Here is a 16,775-nt window from a genome sequence, read left to right as displayed (position 1 = left end):
AATGCCAATGATTCATTAGATCATGGACCCACTCTGCTAGGATCTGAGCCAAAGCCATGGAGAATACCAACAGAGTCTGAGATGAATCATGTAGCTCTCCGAAGACAACCAACATACATACAATAAATAACTTTACCAAGCAGTGGAATAGATAAGTGACTTGGGGACACGATGCTTTTTTTTTTTTAAATCCACACCCAAGTATATGTTTTTATTAATTTTAGAGAGAGGAAGGGAGGAGAGAGAAACATCGATTCTAGAGAGAAACACTGATCAATTGCCTCCTGTCCCAACCGGGGATCAAACCCACTACTGGGTATGTACCATGACTGGGGATCGAACCTTTGACCCTTTGCTGCCTGGGACAATACTCCAACCAAGCCAGACTAGCCAGGGCGATGCATACATATACTTTTAAGCAGTTCATTTTGTTTGGGGAGTTTTCCTTTAAGTAAATATTAAGAATTATTTTAAAAATGAAAAAACTATTCTTTCGTCCATATCATTTTACCAATATCTTGAGTTTGTATGTGTGGCCTATGTGGTGAGTAGGTGCAGCACCAGGAACTCTGATTCATTGCTGGTGGGAATGCAAAATGGTCCAGCTGCTTTGGAAAACAGTTTGGCAGTTTCTTAGAAAACACTCTTACCTGGATGAGTTGAAAACTTATGTTCACGTAAAAACCTTCATACAATGTGTATAGCAGCTTTTCATAACTGACAAAATTTGACCAAGATGTCTTTCAGTAGGTGACTGATTGAACAAACTGGTACATCTATGCATTGAAATATTATTCAGCCATAAAAAGAAATGAGCTATCAAGCCCTGAAAAGACACAGTGGAGCCCAGCTGATGTGGCTCAGTGGTTGAGCGTCAACCTGTGAACAGGAGGTCACGGTTTGATTCCCAATCAGAGGACATGCCTGGGTTTTGGGCTTGATCCCCAGTAGGGGGCCTGCAAGAGACAGCCAATCAGTGATTCTCTCTCATCACTGATGTTCCTCTCTCTCCTTCTCCCTTCCTCCCTGAAATCAATAAAAACATATTTTTAAAAAGACACAATGGAAATATACACACATAGTGCTGTATGAAAGAAACCAATCTGAAAAGGCTACGCACTGTATTATTCCAACCATCAGTGGTTGTCAAAGGCTCAGGGTGAGAGGTAGGGAGGGATGAATAAGTGGAGTATAAGGAATTTTTGGGGGAGGGAAACTATTCTGTATGATATTGTAATAGTAGATAACAGATAATTATAATTTTCATATCCTATATGATGAACAACACAAAGAGTGAACCCTGATGTAGACAGTGGACTTCAGTTGTTAATGAATCAATATTAGCTTATCAATTGTAACAAATGTACCAAAATAATGCAAGATGTTAATGATAGGGGAAACGGTGATAGGGAGGATGAGAGACTATAGGGGAACTCTGTACTTCCTGTTCAATTTTTCTGTAAGCCCAAAACTGCTCCAAAAAAAGTCTATTAATTTTTAAAAAGCCAAAGTAGAAAAACCATTTTCTACCAATTTCTTCAGTTTGTGTTGGAGCCCTATATTTCCCAGCTTTGTCATTATAGGTACTATGGCTTAGACCTGTGTCCTATGTATTTACCAAAAAGTTTGTTTCATTGATATTACATAATAGACACTCTAAGTACACTGATCCTTTTTGCTTAATTCTGTCAGGAATTCTCCCAGCGATCTCTGCTAGGAAAGCATTGGTCCTCGAGTGTCCATTCCACTGATGCAGACTGATTTATTTGGCATATAGCTTCTGTAGATGAAGCCTTCACTTGGGGAAGACTGTGCTAACGCTCCCCCAGAAGCTCTCTCATATGGTGCTTCCAATATTGCCTATGTTTCCCTAAGCCTAAGAGTAGAAGAAGTAGTGGAGATCTTTATGACCTTGAGGAATCGTTTAGAAGACTGACCAGTATCAGTGTATTTACACTGATATTTATACTGATTTTACTTGGTGGAAGGCTCTGTTCCCAAGTGGTTACAATTACTAATGAACTCTAAAGGCATGAGTGGGAAACTGTTTGGAACAAAACATCACTTAGCTGAAATTTCTGAATGAGTTATTCTTAACCGTTTTTCTGAACAGTTAAATGTCCCCACATTATTCCTTAAAATAATGCTTATTGGCTTTTTCATTATAAAAGTAAAGTGCTTGCTGCCACTCGGCTGCCTAGGCCTCTTGCTCCCCAAGCCCCCAGCACCCTGGGTGCCCATCTGCCCCCAGTGGGCAGCCCTGGGCGTAAGTGCAGGAGACAGGTGTGAGCACCAAGACGGAACACAAGCAGCCTTCAGGTCTGTTACTGGGACTGATATCCCAGGGGCAGACATAGAAATAAAACATGAAGAGAAAAAAAAGTGCTTATTATAGAATATTTAGGAGAAAAGAAAACCAAACAAAATAAAAATCATCTCTGAAATCTGGAAATAATAAGATTTTTTTTTTTAGATACACACAAAATTTTTGTTTTTTCACTATTTTGAATAAACATGTTTCTAAAATGTATTGCATGGACCTGACCAAAGACTAAAAGTGGAAGGAAACACATGCAGGAGTTTACTAAAGTCAGGGTTTGACATCTTGGATACAGGAGCACACTATTCTATCTGTGCAACTCCTCTATACATCTAAAGTTATTTCAAAATAAAATATTGTACCACAATAGGAACAGGATGGATTAATTAGATATGGCAGTGGAACAAAAATACAACTATATGAGGAAAATGAAGGTTGATCACTACTAATCATCATACTCAAATTCTAGATAAAGAGTTAAATGACCATAAATAAACTAAAAGAAAATATCGGCTAATACTTATCTCATGGTACTAAAGACCTTTCTCAGCCTAAATTCAATGGAAATTTATTTTTATAAAGATAAATATATCACCCATCAACCTATGAACCAAGGAGGTCATGGTTTGATTCCCAGTCAGGGTATATGCCCTGGTTGCGGGCTCCATCCCCAGGGGGTCATACAGTAGGCAGCTGTTCAATGATTCTCTCTTATTGATGTTTCTATATCTCACCCCCTCCCCTTTCTCTCTGCAATCAATAAAATTATTTTTAAAAATAAATAAAACACAAATGACATAGTAAGGGAAAATATTTGCAACAGATATATTCTTTATTTCCTTCTAAAAGTCTTACAGTTTTCCCACTCATTGTTCCTTGATACATCTGAAATTTTATTTTTAATATGAAATGAGGTAATTTTTTTTAAGTCAAAACTAGTTGCCTAAACACGATTTTCTAGTAAACCTCCCTTTCCCTATGGATTTACAATGCTAACTCAGTTGTAGCTCAGTTTTCCACATTTTTATAGGTATGTTTTGGGAGTATCTTTTTTTCTTTCTTTTAAATCTATATCTATTTATCTACATGCCAATACTGTACTGTGTTGTTTTATGATGTGTTGAATCTGGTAAGGCGAGTCTTTCCTATCTTGTTTTTCTTGAATAGGAGAGTTTGACTATTCTTGATCCTTCGCTTTTTTATACAGATTTTAGAATCAACTTGTCAAGTTTCCCAAAACCTTGTTGAGATTTTGATTGAATTTCACTAATGAATCTTTTTATCCAAGAACCTGGTATATCTCTCTATTTATTTAGGTCCTTTAGATAGTCTTTCAATAAGGTTTTACAATCCTCTTCACCAGAGACTGTCATACTGTGTTGCTTTTGTGTCTTTTTTCAAAATACTTTCATTTTAATGTTGCTGTTATACACATGTGTACTAGTATATTAAAAATATTATGTGAAGTCCTAACCAGTTTGGCTCAGTGGATAGAGCGTCGGTCTGTGGACTGAAGGGTCCCAGGTTCGATTCTGGTCAAGGGCATGTACCTTGAAGGCATATCCCCAGAAGCGGGTGTGCAGAAGGCAGCTGATCGATGTTTCTAACTCTCTATCCCTCTCCCTTCCTCTCTGTAAAAAATCAGTAAAATATATAAAAAATAAAAATATATGTAAATAAGTTTGTATATTTCTCTTAAATCTTTCCAAACTCTCCAATAATGCAATCCATGCAAAGAATCTATGCAAAGCCCAACAATGAATAGATTCATTGGAGTTTTCTATATACAATCCTCTTAACTAAAAATAATGACAAATTTTCTTCTTCCTTTATACTTCCGAAATTTTTTTATTTTAGTCTAGTCTCACTGCTCTTGTTAGGATCCCATGCTATATTAAATATCATTGATTATTCTTTGTAATAGACTGCATGTGTTTTATTTACTTCTTAATTCTACTGGTTTTAACACTTCTGATACAGATGCTAGGTATTTCTTTTGCAATCAGAAAAAAAAATTTCCCCTTGCTTTCTTAAACATAAACTAAATAGGCTCTTAGTGAAGGCCCGGGAGGTCATCGTAGGTGTAATGTGCATGACCATGAAAGCTGCCATCGCTTCAGGTCTCGTATGTGACATATTGCTCTATTTCACAGTGTTACTTTCCTCTGACCTTTAAATTACACACTTAAAATCCATTTTACAACACATATACATGTGTACAGATTGCCAGGTAAACAAAGTGCTGTACTGCCAAAATATATAATGACTAAGATTTAGCATAAAATGAGACTTTAAAAGCAAATATATCTATATATGCTTTAAAATGTTTGACTCTACACATATATATTGTGGTGTACTGTATATTAAAGTTCTTCGGAGACTATGTAAGAAATAAAGACTTAGTCACTGGTGTATACTTATGGCAGGATCATTGGGAAAACTATTTGAGAATAGCAAGATGCTAACACTTGTAAAAAGTAAATCATTAAAACTTCATTCTTCCCAGTTCATAAGTCAGTGTGGCACAGCTTTCTTATTTGATGACAACCAGAAAAGCTGTCATCCTTTTGCTGTGAATGTTGAATGAACATAATGGAGCCTAAAAGTTTTCAGCCACCATGAAAACTTTCCATTAAGTAACTGTATATGGAAAAGGAAAAATTCCTACAGATTTGTTCATTTCCTTCTAAAGTATCCCTAGCTCTTAAGTGTCTCCATTAAGGTTTCCATACCTGACAGTATTTCTCAGTTCTCTGTAAATAACACCAAGAAAATTCTAGACATTATATTTCTTCCACTGTACTCTATGGAATGGGCAACTTAAGTTAGAAAATCCCGTTGCCTTTTGCCCACTCCAAACATCCACCTCTGTGTGGTTTGTGGGAACTACTTTAGCACCTCCTCCTCCACCTCTCTGCACAGTTTAAATATGTTTCAGGCCTCATCTCAAACACTGGATTTAGTTATACTAAGATCAGTCACTCTCTTTAACATCAGTAAAAGAAAAATCCAAATGAGCTTAACAAGATAATAAGCTGTACCAATTGTTAATGGACAGAGGTTTACTCTAAGAATTCTGGGCCTGTAATTATTCCAAGATTCAGAGTCAGCCAAATTTAGTGCCAGTGAGAAGACTTCATCCATCTATGCCTCATCTGCTAGAGACCTAAGGTCCTCGACACGGTCTTAGGTTGGGAAAAGTCTGAAGGCCCTACGATAAGCCTATCTATAAGAGAATCAGAGAGGAGTTAGAGGTCACAGAGAGAAGGAACCTAAGTAGAAAGGCATGCCCAGCTAGCGTGACTCAGTGGTTGTGCATCGACCTATGAACCAGAAGGTCACGGTTCAATTCCCAGTCAGGGCATATGCCTGGGTTGCAGGCCTGATCCCCAGTGTGGGGCGTGTAGGAGGCAGCCAGTCAATGATTCTCTCTCATCATTGATGTTTCTCTCTCACTCTCCCTCCCTTCCTCTCTGAAATCAAAATATTTTTTTTTTGAAAGGCAACAACTGCCTCAACATATGAGTTCTAGATTTGGAAACCTGTGTTGATGTTTCTTGTTCTCCCATGTTATGCTTCCTATTCCTGTTCTCCTGGCTGTGTTGAAAGGCATCTATGCAGAGCTTTACCTTTCATTTTCCAGATGATGTACTGACAAGGACTACAAGATAATGGCACCAGCAAAAAGGACTCCTCAGAATTGTTTTCATATTGAGCATGTATGCCAAGTCAGTTATTTAAGATTTTGCGTCTTAAATTCTTGGTTGGCCCAAAATCTTTTTAAAAATATATCTGCAAGCCACCTTTATTTCCTATGGTGTTTTCCAGCCACACTTTTTATAATTCACCACAGTGAATGAAAGAAGTATGAATAAGCACTTTGTTTACTTGCTGGTATATATAAATTTATATATATTAACATATTGTCGGTATTTTTTTCTTACCTAAAAAAATACTTTTTTGGAATAATATTCCCAAAATGCAAAGAACTTGTAAAAATGGGTAGTAGACCAAAAATCCTATTTAAAAAATAAGTAGAAGAACAAACAATTCACAGAAAGAGATTGGTTCTTTAAACATAAAAATATGTTCAGCCCTAGCTGGTTTGGCTCAGTGGATAGACCACTGGCGTGTGGACTAAAGGGTCCTGGGTTCAGTTCTGGTCTAGGGCACATGCCTGGTTCCGGGCTCAATCCCCAGTAGGGGGCATGCAGGAGGCAACCGATCAAAGATTCCCTCTCATCATTGATGTTTCTATCTCTCCCTCTCCCTGCCTCTCTGAAATCAATAAAAATATATTTTAAAAAAACAACCTTCTTCCCTTTTAAATAAATAAACAATATGTTCAGCCTCACTCATAATAAGAGAAATACAAATTAAAATTACACTGAAGTATCATTTCTAACCCATCAGGTTGACAAAAATTCAAATGCTTGCCAGCACACTTTGTTGGTGTGGTTATAGGGAAGCAAACACGCTTAAACATTACTGGTGGAAATACAAAATGGTTTGACTCCTATGAAATGGAATTTGGCAATATCTAACAGAACTACTTATGTATTTAACCTTCAACCCAGAAATTCTTAGAAGAAATGTGCCCCAAAGATTTATACCCAGCAACACAAAAATACTTAGGCAGAGGTTATTCATTGCAGCAGTACTTGAAATTGCAAAGCACTGGAAAATATATGAACATCCACACACAGGAGATGGGTGAGTAAACTGCTGTGTCCATACAGTCAGGTACAATGTGGCTGTCAAAAAGGATGGAGGAGGTCTCTGTGACTGATACACAGTGATTCCCAGGAGATACTTTTTAAATATATTTTTATTGATTTCAGAGAGAGGGAGAGAGAGAGAGAAACATCAATGATGAGAGAGAATCATTGATAGGCTGCCTCCTGCACGCCCCTTACTGGGGATCCAGCCTTCAACCCAGGGATGTGCCCTGACCAGGAATTGAACCGTGACCCACTGGTTCATAGTTCAACACTCAACCACTGAGCCACACCTTCCAGGCTCCAGGAGATATTTTTAAGGGAAAAAAGCAAAGTGCAAAAATTATATATACAGTGCTACCTTCTTCTGTGTAAAGAAAGAAGAGGAAATAAGAACATGCACATATATTTGCTTACCTTTATGAAAAGAAACAAGAAAACAAACCAGAAAATAGTGAAATTGGGGCATGAGGGTATAGGGTAAAAGGAAGTAACACTTCTCTGAATATATTGTTGTAGAGATTTACTTTTGGAAACATGTTAATATTCTACATACTTTTTAAAAAATTAACTCAACAAGGATAGAAGGGGGAGTACTTAAACTGGAAGTAAACCAAAACCCAACATTTTTTCAACCTTAAGTAAAATGAGCCACCCCAACGTGGGGTGGAAAAGAGAATTAATCTAAGTAACATTCTAAAGACACTAGTTGAGTACATAGGAAACAGCAAACCCAATCAACTCTTTTTAGTAGATTTTGTTTTTTTAGAATTAGGGTAAAGCAATTTTGAAGCAGTTTTAGGTGTGTTAAAACTGAGCAAATAAGTAAATGTGTTGACTTGTTGGAGCTAAAATTCTCACTGTAGAAGAAATTTAATAATGACGATGGCATGGGAGAAGGTAAGAAAGGATCCTGTGGGAATGGATTGGAATTGGAAGAACTCGTGTCAACTAACTTTCTAAAATGGGTCTGTGTATACACATATGTACCCTCTAATGTATATAAAGGACGTGTATCTGTGAGTGTGTGTCCATGCATACGTCCAGCTCTATTCGCTGACAGGGTCCAGAAACAAAGCATGCACCTACCACCACCATCTTGGTCTCTAATACCATTCAACCCTAATAGGAACCAGGTATTTTTGGAGAAAATGACTGATTCCAGGGTTGGGGTAGAGTGCATATGCGATGGGCCTGGAACATTGTGTCAGAAAGTAAGTGTTCAAAGATAGTGCGAAGGCATGTCCAAGGACACCAGAGCCAGCATGAGGTTGAGAAAAGGTTTTGCTCCCGCCAGCAAAAACTGGGACATTTTGAGCACGAAATGAATTAGAGACTGTAATGAATTATGCACCATTGATGAAGAAAGAATACATGCCTCCTTCCTGATCATAAATAGATTAACACTAATCAATATGAGTGAGCTAAGCTCTTGCACATGGGAGGTAGCCAAGAGCTGGCTGGTAAATGTGACAGGAGTGCTGGAGTTGGAAAGTCACCGCAGTCATAAGTTGCTTCTGTTAAGAATCATGAATGGGCACTAAGTCTGGGCTAGAGTGGGGGCTTTTGATGAAGAACAGAATATTTGCATAGTCTCAAAGTATCTATCAACAGACTGCTTGTTACATGCAAGGGAAGAAAATAACTATAGAATGGAGATAAGACAACTCCATCATTAAGAGATCAAAATTAACATCACCAGTGAACAGTAGCTGGACACAACGTGCCTCTAACTATGATGTCCTGAAAAGGACACACATAATTTTTCCAGTTTCAGAATCTGTTCCTTCTTATTGATGATGGAATGCATAATCTAGAGGAAAATTGAATTTAATCAAGAGGAAATATCTGACAAACCCAAAATGAGAATCACTCTATTAAATAGGAGTAGGAGATGACTGTATTCTTCAAAAATGTCCCTGTCAGAAAGTCAAAGTCTGAGGAAATGTTCAAGATTAAAGAAGACTAAAAATATGATAAATCCTGGACTAGATTCTATCCTGGAAGGAAAAGTGCTCTAAAGGACATGACTGGTCATTTGCAATATGGACAGTAGATGAGATAACGGTACAGATGTTTTACATAAATGGATGACTGGTTATGTAAGAGAGTAACCTTCCTCTCAGGAAAGACCACTGACATATTTAAAGGTAAAGAGACATGATAAATGCAACCTGCTCTCAATAGTTAAGGGAAAAATATGTAGAAAGAGAATATATGTGCACAAAAGGAGTAATGTGTTAATAATAAGAACATCTGGATAAAAGATATGTGGGTGCTTTTTGTATTTTTTTATTCTTGCAACTTTTTCTGAATTTGAAATATTTCAAAATAAAGTGTTTTTAACACTTTAGACCAGCTAGAAATAAAAAATGTAAACTTAAAAAATTATGTTGGGAAACATTATGCTAAATGAAATACTAGTAAGCCAGTCACAAAAGGACAAGTATGGTATGGTCCTACTCATATGCGGTCCCTGGAATAGACAAGCTCATAGAGCTAGAAAGTGGAAGAGTAGTTACCAGAGGGCAGAGGAGAAGGGGATGGAGAGTTATTGTTTAATGAGTATAGCATTTCTGTTGGAGTGAAGAAAAGTTCTGGAAATGGATAGAGGTCATAGTTACACAACACTGCATGGTATGACTTGTACACTTTAAATGGTGATTTTTAGGTTATTTATATCTTACACAATAAAAACTATCTCGGGGTGTTTATTCATATTATAAAAGGTTCTCTATGAGTCTTTAAATATACGCTCCCAGTGCTTAAACCATTTCACACAGCTCTTGGATTCACGTCAGCGACAGGTCCACTCATAACTGATTATATAACATCTGTAGTTCATCTCAGTTGGTTTTTGAAAATAGGTTATTGAAAAACTGATACTCAGTTGGGACAAAGGTCTTAGCTTTTCTCTGCATCCAGGTTTCCACTTGTCAGAGCAAATGCCTCTGCAGAGTCCTCCGCGTCCATCCTCGCTGCTGCCCTCTCAGCGAGAGGGTGCTGGTGCTTATGCTTCACAAAAATATTTCAACAACATGAGCGTCTCCCTTTCTCACAAGGATTATACCGGGAGGAATGAGGAAAACAGATGTTGCTCATAAGGCTCCTAATAGACGTGTTTCCATTGTAAGCTGATCTGACTCTGAATTTGGCATCTGCTCCATTCGCTGTGGTGGGCTGAGCGTTTAGCCTCACAGTTTGGCTGAAAGTGAATAGTGACCTTTGACTGTTACCTGAAAACTCAATGATAAAATGCTCTCACTAAACCTCTCGAGAGGGTGACTTCACATTCTAAGCACATGTCTTCAAAACACATCACTCCATTTACTAAGTTCATTTCATCCTTTGGTTGGGAATACTTATTTCATCTGATACAGAGCATTCCCCAAATCTAACGGGAAAAGCCTGTGTGGTCAGAATGGCAGAGGAGAAAGGACATAAATCTCATATAAGGCTCCCTACAGGTCACTGTACCACAGCTTCTCAATTAACCTTCATCCGCCCCCACGCCCCAGACTGCCGGGGCCTGGGTGGGAATCCTGGAAGTCTGGCTGGGAACAGTTTCTCATTATCGGCTGTTCTTCTGAGGATCTGAGCACCACTGCAGCAGCTCAGGTGTCCCCTACAGGGGAAGGAGCCCCAGGCCCCACCTAATACGATGTAGCTTATTTGTAACTACAACACTCATTTTGTTTTATAGTTTTATGGCAGTATAATTGACATTCAGAAAACTACACATATTTAATGTGTACAATTTTACAAATGTTGACATATGTGTACTCCTGTGAACCCATCACTATGGACACAGCCATTGCTAGTATATCCACCCTCTTTTGTAACCCTGCCCTCCTGTCTGTCCCTTCTTATTCCCATTTGGATTGTTTCCAGTTTGGGGCTATTACAAATAAAGCTGCAGCATTTATTTACAATTATTTGTGTGGACATATGCTTTCATTTACCTTGGGTTAAATACCCAGTAATAGAATAACTGGGTCATATGATAGATGTATGTTTAACTTTTTAAGACACTGACAAATGGTTTTCCCAAGTATCTTATCATTTTATATTCCAATAATCAGTCTATTAGTGTTTCTGTTGACCCACCCCCTTGTCAACACTTGGAATGGTCAGTCTTTTTTCATTTTAGCCATTCTAGTGGGTAGACAGTGGTATCTAATTATGGCTTTAATTTGCAGTTTTCTAATCACCATGATATCAAACAACTTTTCATGGGCTTATTTGGCATCTTTTTATCTTCTTTAGTTTATTCAATACTTTTGCCCATTTTTTGTTGGGTTGTTTCTTGTTTTATTTTTTTATTAATTTTTATAGGATGAAAAGAGAGAGAAAAACATCAGTTTTTTGTTCCATCATTTATATGTGCCCTGACCGGGGATCAAACCCATCACCTGGGCATATCAGGACCCTAACCAGCTGAGCTACCCTGCCAAGACTGTTGGTTGTTTCTTGTTATGTATAAAAATGTTTAATTTGGCAAAGTCTAAAGTATATTTTCTTTTATAAAAGATTGTACTTTTTATGTCTTACTTAAGAGATCTTTGGCAAATTCAAAAGCACTAAAATGTTTTTCCAATTTTTTTCTGAGTTTTATAGTTTTAGTTCTTATATGTAGATCTGTAATCCATTTCAAATTAATTTTTGTAGATGATGTGAGGTAAGGGTTGAAGTTTTTGTTTGCTTTACATATGGCTGATCTAAGACCATTTGTTTAAAACACTGTCCTTTCTCCATTGAATTGCTTTGATATCTTTGTCAAAAATCAATTGACCATATAGAAGTAGATTTATATCTGGACTCTTTGTTCAGTTTCACTAATCTATTTATCTAGCTTTGTGCCAATACCATAGCAACTCCATTATTTTAGTTCTATAAGTTTTTTAATCAAGTAGTCATCTTTTTCAAATTTGTATTTTGACTAATCTAAGTCCTTTGCATTTCCACATAAATTTTAGAATCAACTTATCCGTTTCTGTAAGAAAATCCTGCTGGAATTTTATTGGCATTTTGAATCAATAGAAAAATTTCTGCTTAGCTGATAACAATATTGAGTTCTCTGATTTATGAGCACTCTGTATCTCTTTAATTATTTAGATTTCTTTTATTTCGGCATATCTTGTCATTTGCAGTGTACAAGTCTTACACCACTTTTGTTAGATTTATCCCTAGATTTTTCACACATTTGATGGTATGGTAAGTAGTATTTTAATATCATTTTCTAATTGTTTATTGCTAGTATATACAATTGTTTGTATATTCACACATTACTAGTATGGAAATTCAGTTGGTTTTTATATAATGATCTTGTATCCTGCAACTTGACCAAACTCACTTAGTAATTCTAATAACTTTTTTCTAGAACTTTTTTCTTATAAGATTTTCTACATAGGATTTTTCAAATTTTTAAATTAAATTTATTGAGGTGACATTGGTCAACATGAACATACAGATTTCAGGTATGGGTTTCTATGTTATAAGATCTGTATATTGCACCATGTGCCAACCACCCAAAGTCAAATCTCCAGTCACCATATACTAGTACCCCCTCTCGCCCCTCCCCCTTCACTCTGGCAACCACACACTGCTGTTTGCGTTCACAAGTTTCAGTTTTACATCCCACATAAGAGTGAAATCATACGGTTCTTCGCTTTTTCTGACTTATTTCACTTAGCATAATGTTCTCACGGTCCATCCATGTTGTAAATGGCACTATTTCATCCTTCCTTATGGCTGAGTAGCATTCCATTGTGTATAGGTACCACATCTTCTTGATCCTTCAATCTTAACATTGTTGATATTATAGGATATTTAGCAGCATCCCTGGGCTCTAAATGCCAGCAGCACCCCCACCCTAGTTATAATAAATAACATTGTCTCCAAACGTTGCCCCACTATCGAGGCAAAAATTTGCCTTGCGGGGCAAAATTGCCTACTATCGAGAACCATAGACACAGACAATCTTGCCATCTGCATGTAAAGACAGTCTTACTTCTTTTTCAGTCTTGATGCCTTTTATGTATTTGTTTGCCTGTTGCACTGGCTGGAATCTCAAGAACAGTGTTTAAGAGCAAACATCCCTGCCTTGTTCTTTATCCTAAGGGGAAAGCACTGAGTCATCAACTTTAAGAATGATATTAACTGGAAGTTTTTCGTAAGGTCCTTTATCGGGTTGAGGAAATGTCCTTCTATTCCGGGTTTGCTGAAAGTTTTTATTAGTGGATGTTAAATTTTGTGAAATGCTTTTTCTGCATCACTAAGATGATCTTCTGGCTTTCGTAGTTAATATGGTAAATTATATTGATTTTTTTTAATGTTAAACAAACTTGCATTCTTAGAATAAACTCCTCCTGATCATAATTTATTATCTTTTTTAAATATACTGTTGGGTTGGATTTGCTAACATTTTCTTCAGAATATTTGCATCATTTCTGAATATGTTATCAGAATAATTCTGGCTTATGGAATGAATTGGAAATATTCCCTCCTTTTCCGTTTTCTAAAGTATTTGTATAGCATTGATACTATTTTTTTCCTTAAATATTTGTGACACAATTTGGACCTGGAATTTTCTTTATGGGAAACTTCTAACTACAAAATCAATATATTTTCCTTATTATCCTTTTACGTATAGATTCTATAGTGATATCACCTCTCTTATTCCCAATATTGGTGGTTTATGTTTTCTCTTTCTTTCCTGACCAGTCTGCCTAGATATTTAATTACGTCCCATTTGGACTCCCACTTCCATCTTCTCAATTCAGTGAGACTGTCGAGTGCTGCCTGGTGGTTCTCCTTGTGTCGTGGCCTGGTACCCCCATGCATGAGCTGGAGCTTTCCTTGTTGTACGGCTTTCCTTGTATGTCCTTTTGTGGATCATTTGTGGCTGATGTGCAATATCTGAAAAACTTTTTTTCATGTATATTGTCTTTATCTTAGTTTTTCTGGAGAAAGGTAAATCTGGTTCCTTTCATTTCATTTGGGTCAGAAGCGAAGTCCTCAAAACTGTTTTCCACTCTATTCTATTTATTTTGTTATCAGCTAATCCATGGTCCTTAACTATAGAAATTACCTTGCTCTTACTTTGGGGATGAAAGGAAGATGCAGGGTCCTTCCTAACTTTTCAACTCTCAAACTTGTACTTAGAGAGACATCCAGATGGTGGGATTTTGTCCAAAACAATATGCTAGGAATAAAAGCACAGAGGAAATCCAGAGAGGCAGGGAGGAGGAGAAATAACTAATAACGCCTCAGCTATAAAGACCCAAGAAAATATTATTTGGCCAGTATTTCTTACTCACAGTCACCTCAAAGCTAATGGATAGAGTGATAGTTTAGGCTTAGAAAGTTAGTTGCCATCCCACCTCGAGCTCTTTAAAAGAAATATCAGGGGCAGCTCATGATGCTTGGGGGAAGGCCTCCCCACCAGGCTGAAGAAGGGTGTAGGTGTCTAGACTGTTTTCTGGTCTGACCCAGGGACATTTCTGATGCTGTTGCCTGGTACTCACGGTCTTCCCCTTTGTCTGTGTTTCAGGTTTCCTGTCTCAACTGGTGTATGACAAGCCGCTGACCGAGTGCATCCGTGCTGGCCACTATGCAGCAAGCGTCATAATTCGGCGGACTGGCTGCACCTTCCCCGAGAAGCCTGACTTCCGCTGAGGAAGCGCAGGAAACCCAGGCCAGGGGCACAGACACTGCCCGACCGCTTCTGAGAATCCCCAGCGTAACAGAAGGAAATGATCTGCCACCTTTTCCTACATAATAATGGTCAATCTTAACTTAGAATGTGTAGTAATGCTCAGTAGAATCTTTATTCTCTCAACAAATTCAAAAATGATTGTTTATTTCCATAGTGTGATAGTGCCACTTAAATGTCAATTAAACAGGAATATAACATTTCAATAGAAATTTTTATTTAATTTTCAATTACTTTGTAAATTCATGTGTATTTAGCAAATTGATCAGGTTTTTTTACATTTCTGCTTTGAATGCAGGTGCAATTTAATATAATAGATATTTTTAAAGGAATTAACCCTAACACATCAATCTTTAGCTTTTTATACAAGTATATTTAATTTAGGGGTGTGTGTGTGTGTGTGTGTATGTGTGTGTGTGTACACACATTCATACATATATGTACCACATATACACACAATAAATAGCCAAATAAGGTACAGAAATATTTACCTTGCCAAGTTATGCCAAATCATCTCTTCAGTGTATAATCAAATATATCATAAACTTTGGATAATTAAATAACTTGCCAAATTATAAATTATATTATAATATTCAAATCATAATCTTATATTTACTTATGGTACTCTGTAATTTGATACAAATAAAAGCTTGTGATATGGGAATTTTTTCTGTCTTTGCTCTGTGCTCAACAAACTGAGAAAGAAAAATCATTATTTAATATTGATCCCTGAAATGATACCGAATTTGTTACTGGAGATAGAAGAACAATATATAACACATTGAAAAATAATAATAGTGGAGACCAAAACATCACTGTTTTAAGGAAGACGAAATGGTACAACAGAACCTCAGGAGTCAGACTTACCTTCCCATGATCTTGGGAAAATTACTCAGCCTCTTTCAGCTTGTTTCTTTTCTGTAAAATGGGATGATAGCACCAATGTGCAAGGTTCCTGAGGTGATTTGAGAGAGAAAACAAAGTATAAAAAGCGTGGTACAATGCCTAATAAGTGCTTAATAACTACTTACTATTTTTATAATGATTATTATTGAAGAAAAAAGGATAATATTTATAAAACTGAACTAAATCATAGAAAAAGGTTCAAGTTTTTGTTTCATGTTTAGGTAAACTTTAAGGTCTCCAATGCCTGCTTGTCCTTTTGGAGTATTATTGAGATAATGAATGTACCAGAGAATCTTCCATTTTAAAGGATACAAACCAGTGGTTTTAGTATATTCACAAAATTGTGCAGCCATCACCGTATCTAAGCCAAGCACATTTTCCTCACCCCAAGAAACCCTGTACATCCCAATTCACCCCATTCTCACCCCCTGGCAACTACTAGTCTGTCATCTGCCTGTGTAGGTTTGCCTGTTTTGGACATTCATAGAAATGGAGTCATATAATGCGTGTTCTTTGTGTCTGGCTTCTTTCACTTAGCATGTTTTCAAAGTTTATCCATTTTGTAGCCATGTATCAGTACCTCATTTCATTTTTTTCTTTTTGCCAACTAACATTCCATTGTGTGGATATACATTTTGTTTATTCATTCATCAGTTGATGGAAAATTGGGTTAACACTTTTTGCCTATTGTGAATACTACTGCTATGAACATTCACGGACAAATTTTTTTCAATTTTGGGGGGTATATACCTAAGAATAGAGTTGCTGGGTCACATGATAACCTTATGTTTAAATTTCTGAGAAACTGCCAAACTTTTTTTCATTCTCACCAGCAAGGTTTGAGGGTTCCAGTTTCTTTCTGTCTTTGCCAGGCTTGATATTATCTGTTTGATTATAGCCATTTTAGTGAGTGTGAAGTGATATCTCATTGTGGTTTTGATTTGCATTTCCCTAATGACTAATGACATAGAGCATCTTTTCATGTGCTTTTTGGCCATGTATATTTTCCTATGGAGAAATGTCTATTCAGATCCCTTGCCCATTTTTTAATTGTGTGATTTGTCCTTTTATTATTGAGTTATAAACACCCTTTACATATTGTAGATATGTCTTTTAC

The 16,775-nt window shown here is 36.9% G+C and overlaps 1 protein-coding gene across 1 annotated transcript in view; it reads left to right on the top strand.

Moving 5' to 3' along the window:
• LOC102767497 (adenosine kinase) overlaps nucleotides 1-16,158 on the top strand; it is a gene marked incomplete at its 5' end in the record, with an annotated part of 105,153 nt that extends 88,995 nt beyond the window's left edge. The window contains one exon of the mRNA XM_006765271.2: nucleotides 14,591-16,158. Coding sequence (XP_006765334.2) covers nucleotides 14,591-14,715 — 125 coding nt within the window. The remainder of the gene's footprint in view (nucleotides 1-14,590) is intronic.
• Between the last annotated feature and the right edge of the window lie 617 nt (nucleotides 16,159-16,775).

This window comes from Myotis davidii, unplaced genomic scaffold (assembly GCF_000327345.1).
Source record: "Myotis davidii unplaced genomic scaffold, ASM32734v1 scaffold2161, whole genome shotgun sequence".
In the NCBI taxonomy this organism is placed as follows: domain Eukaryota; kingdom Metazoa; phylum Chordata; class Mammalia; order Chiroptera; family Vespertilionidae; genus Myotis; species Myotis davidii.
The sequence above is the reverse complement of the archived record's forward strand: the minus strand, read 5'-3'. Positions and strand labels throughout refer to the sequence as shown.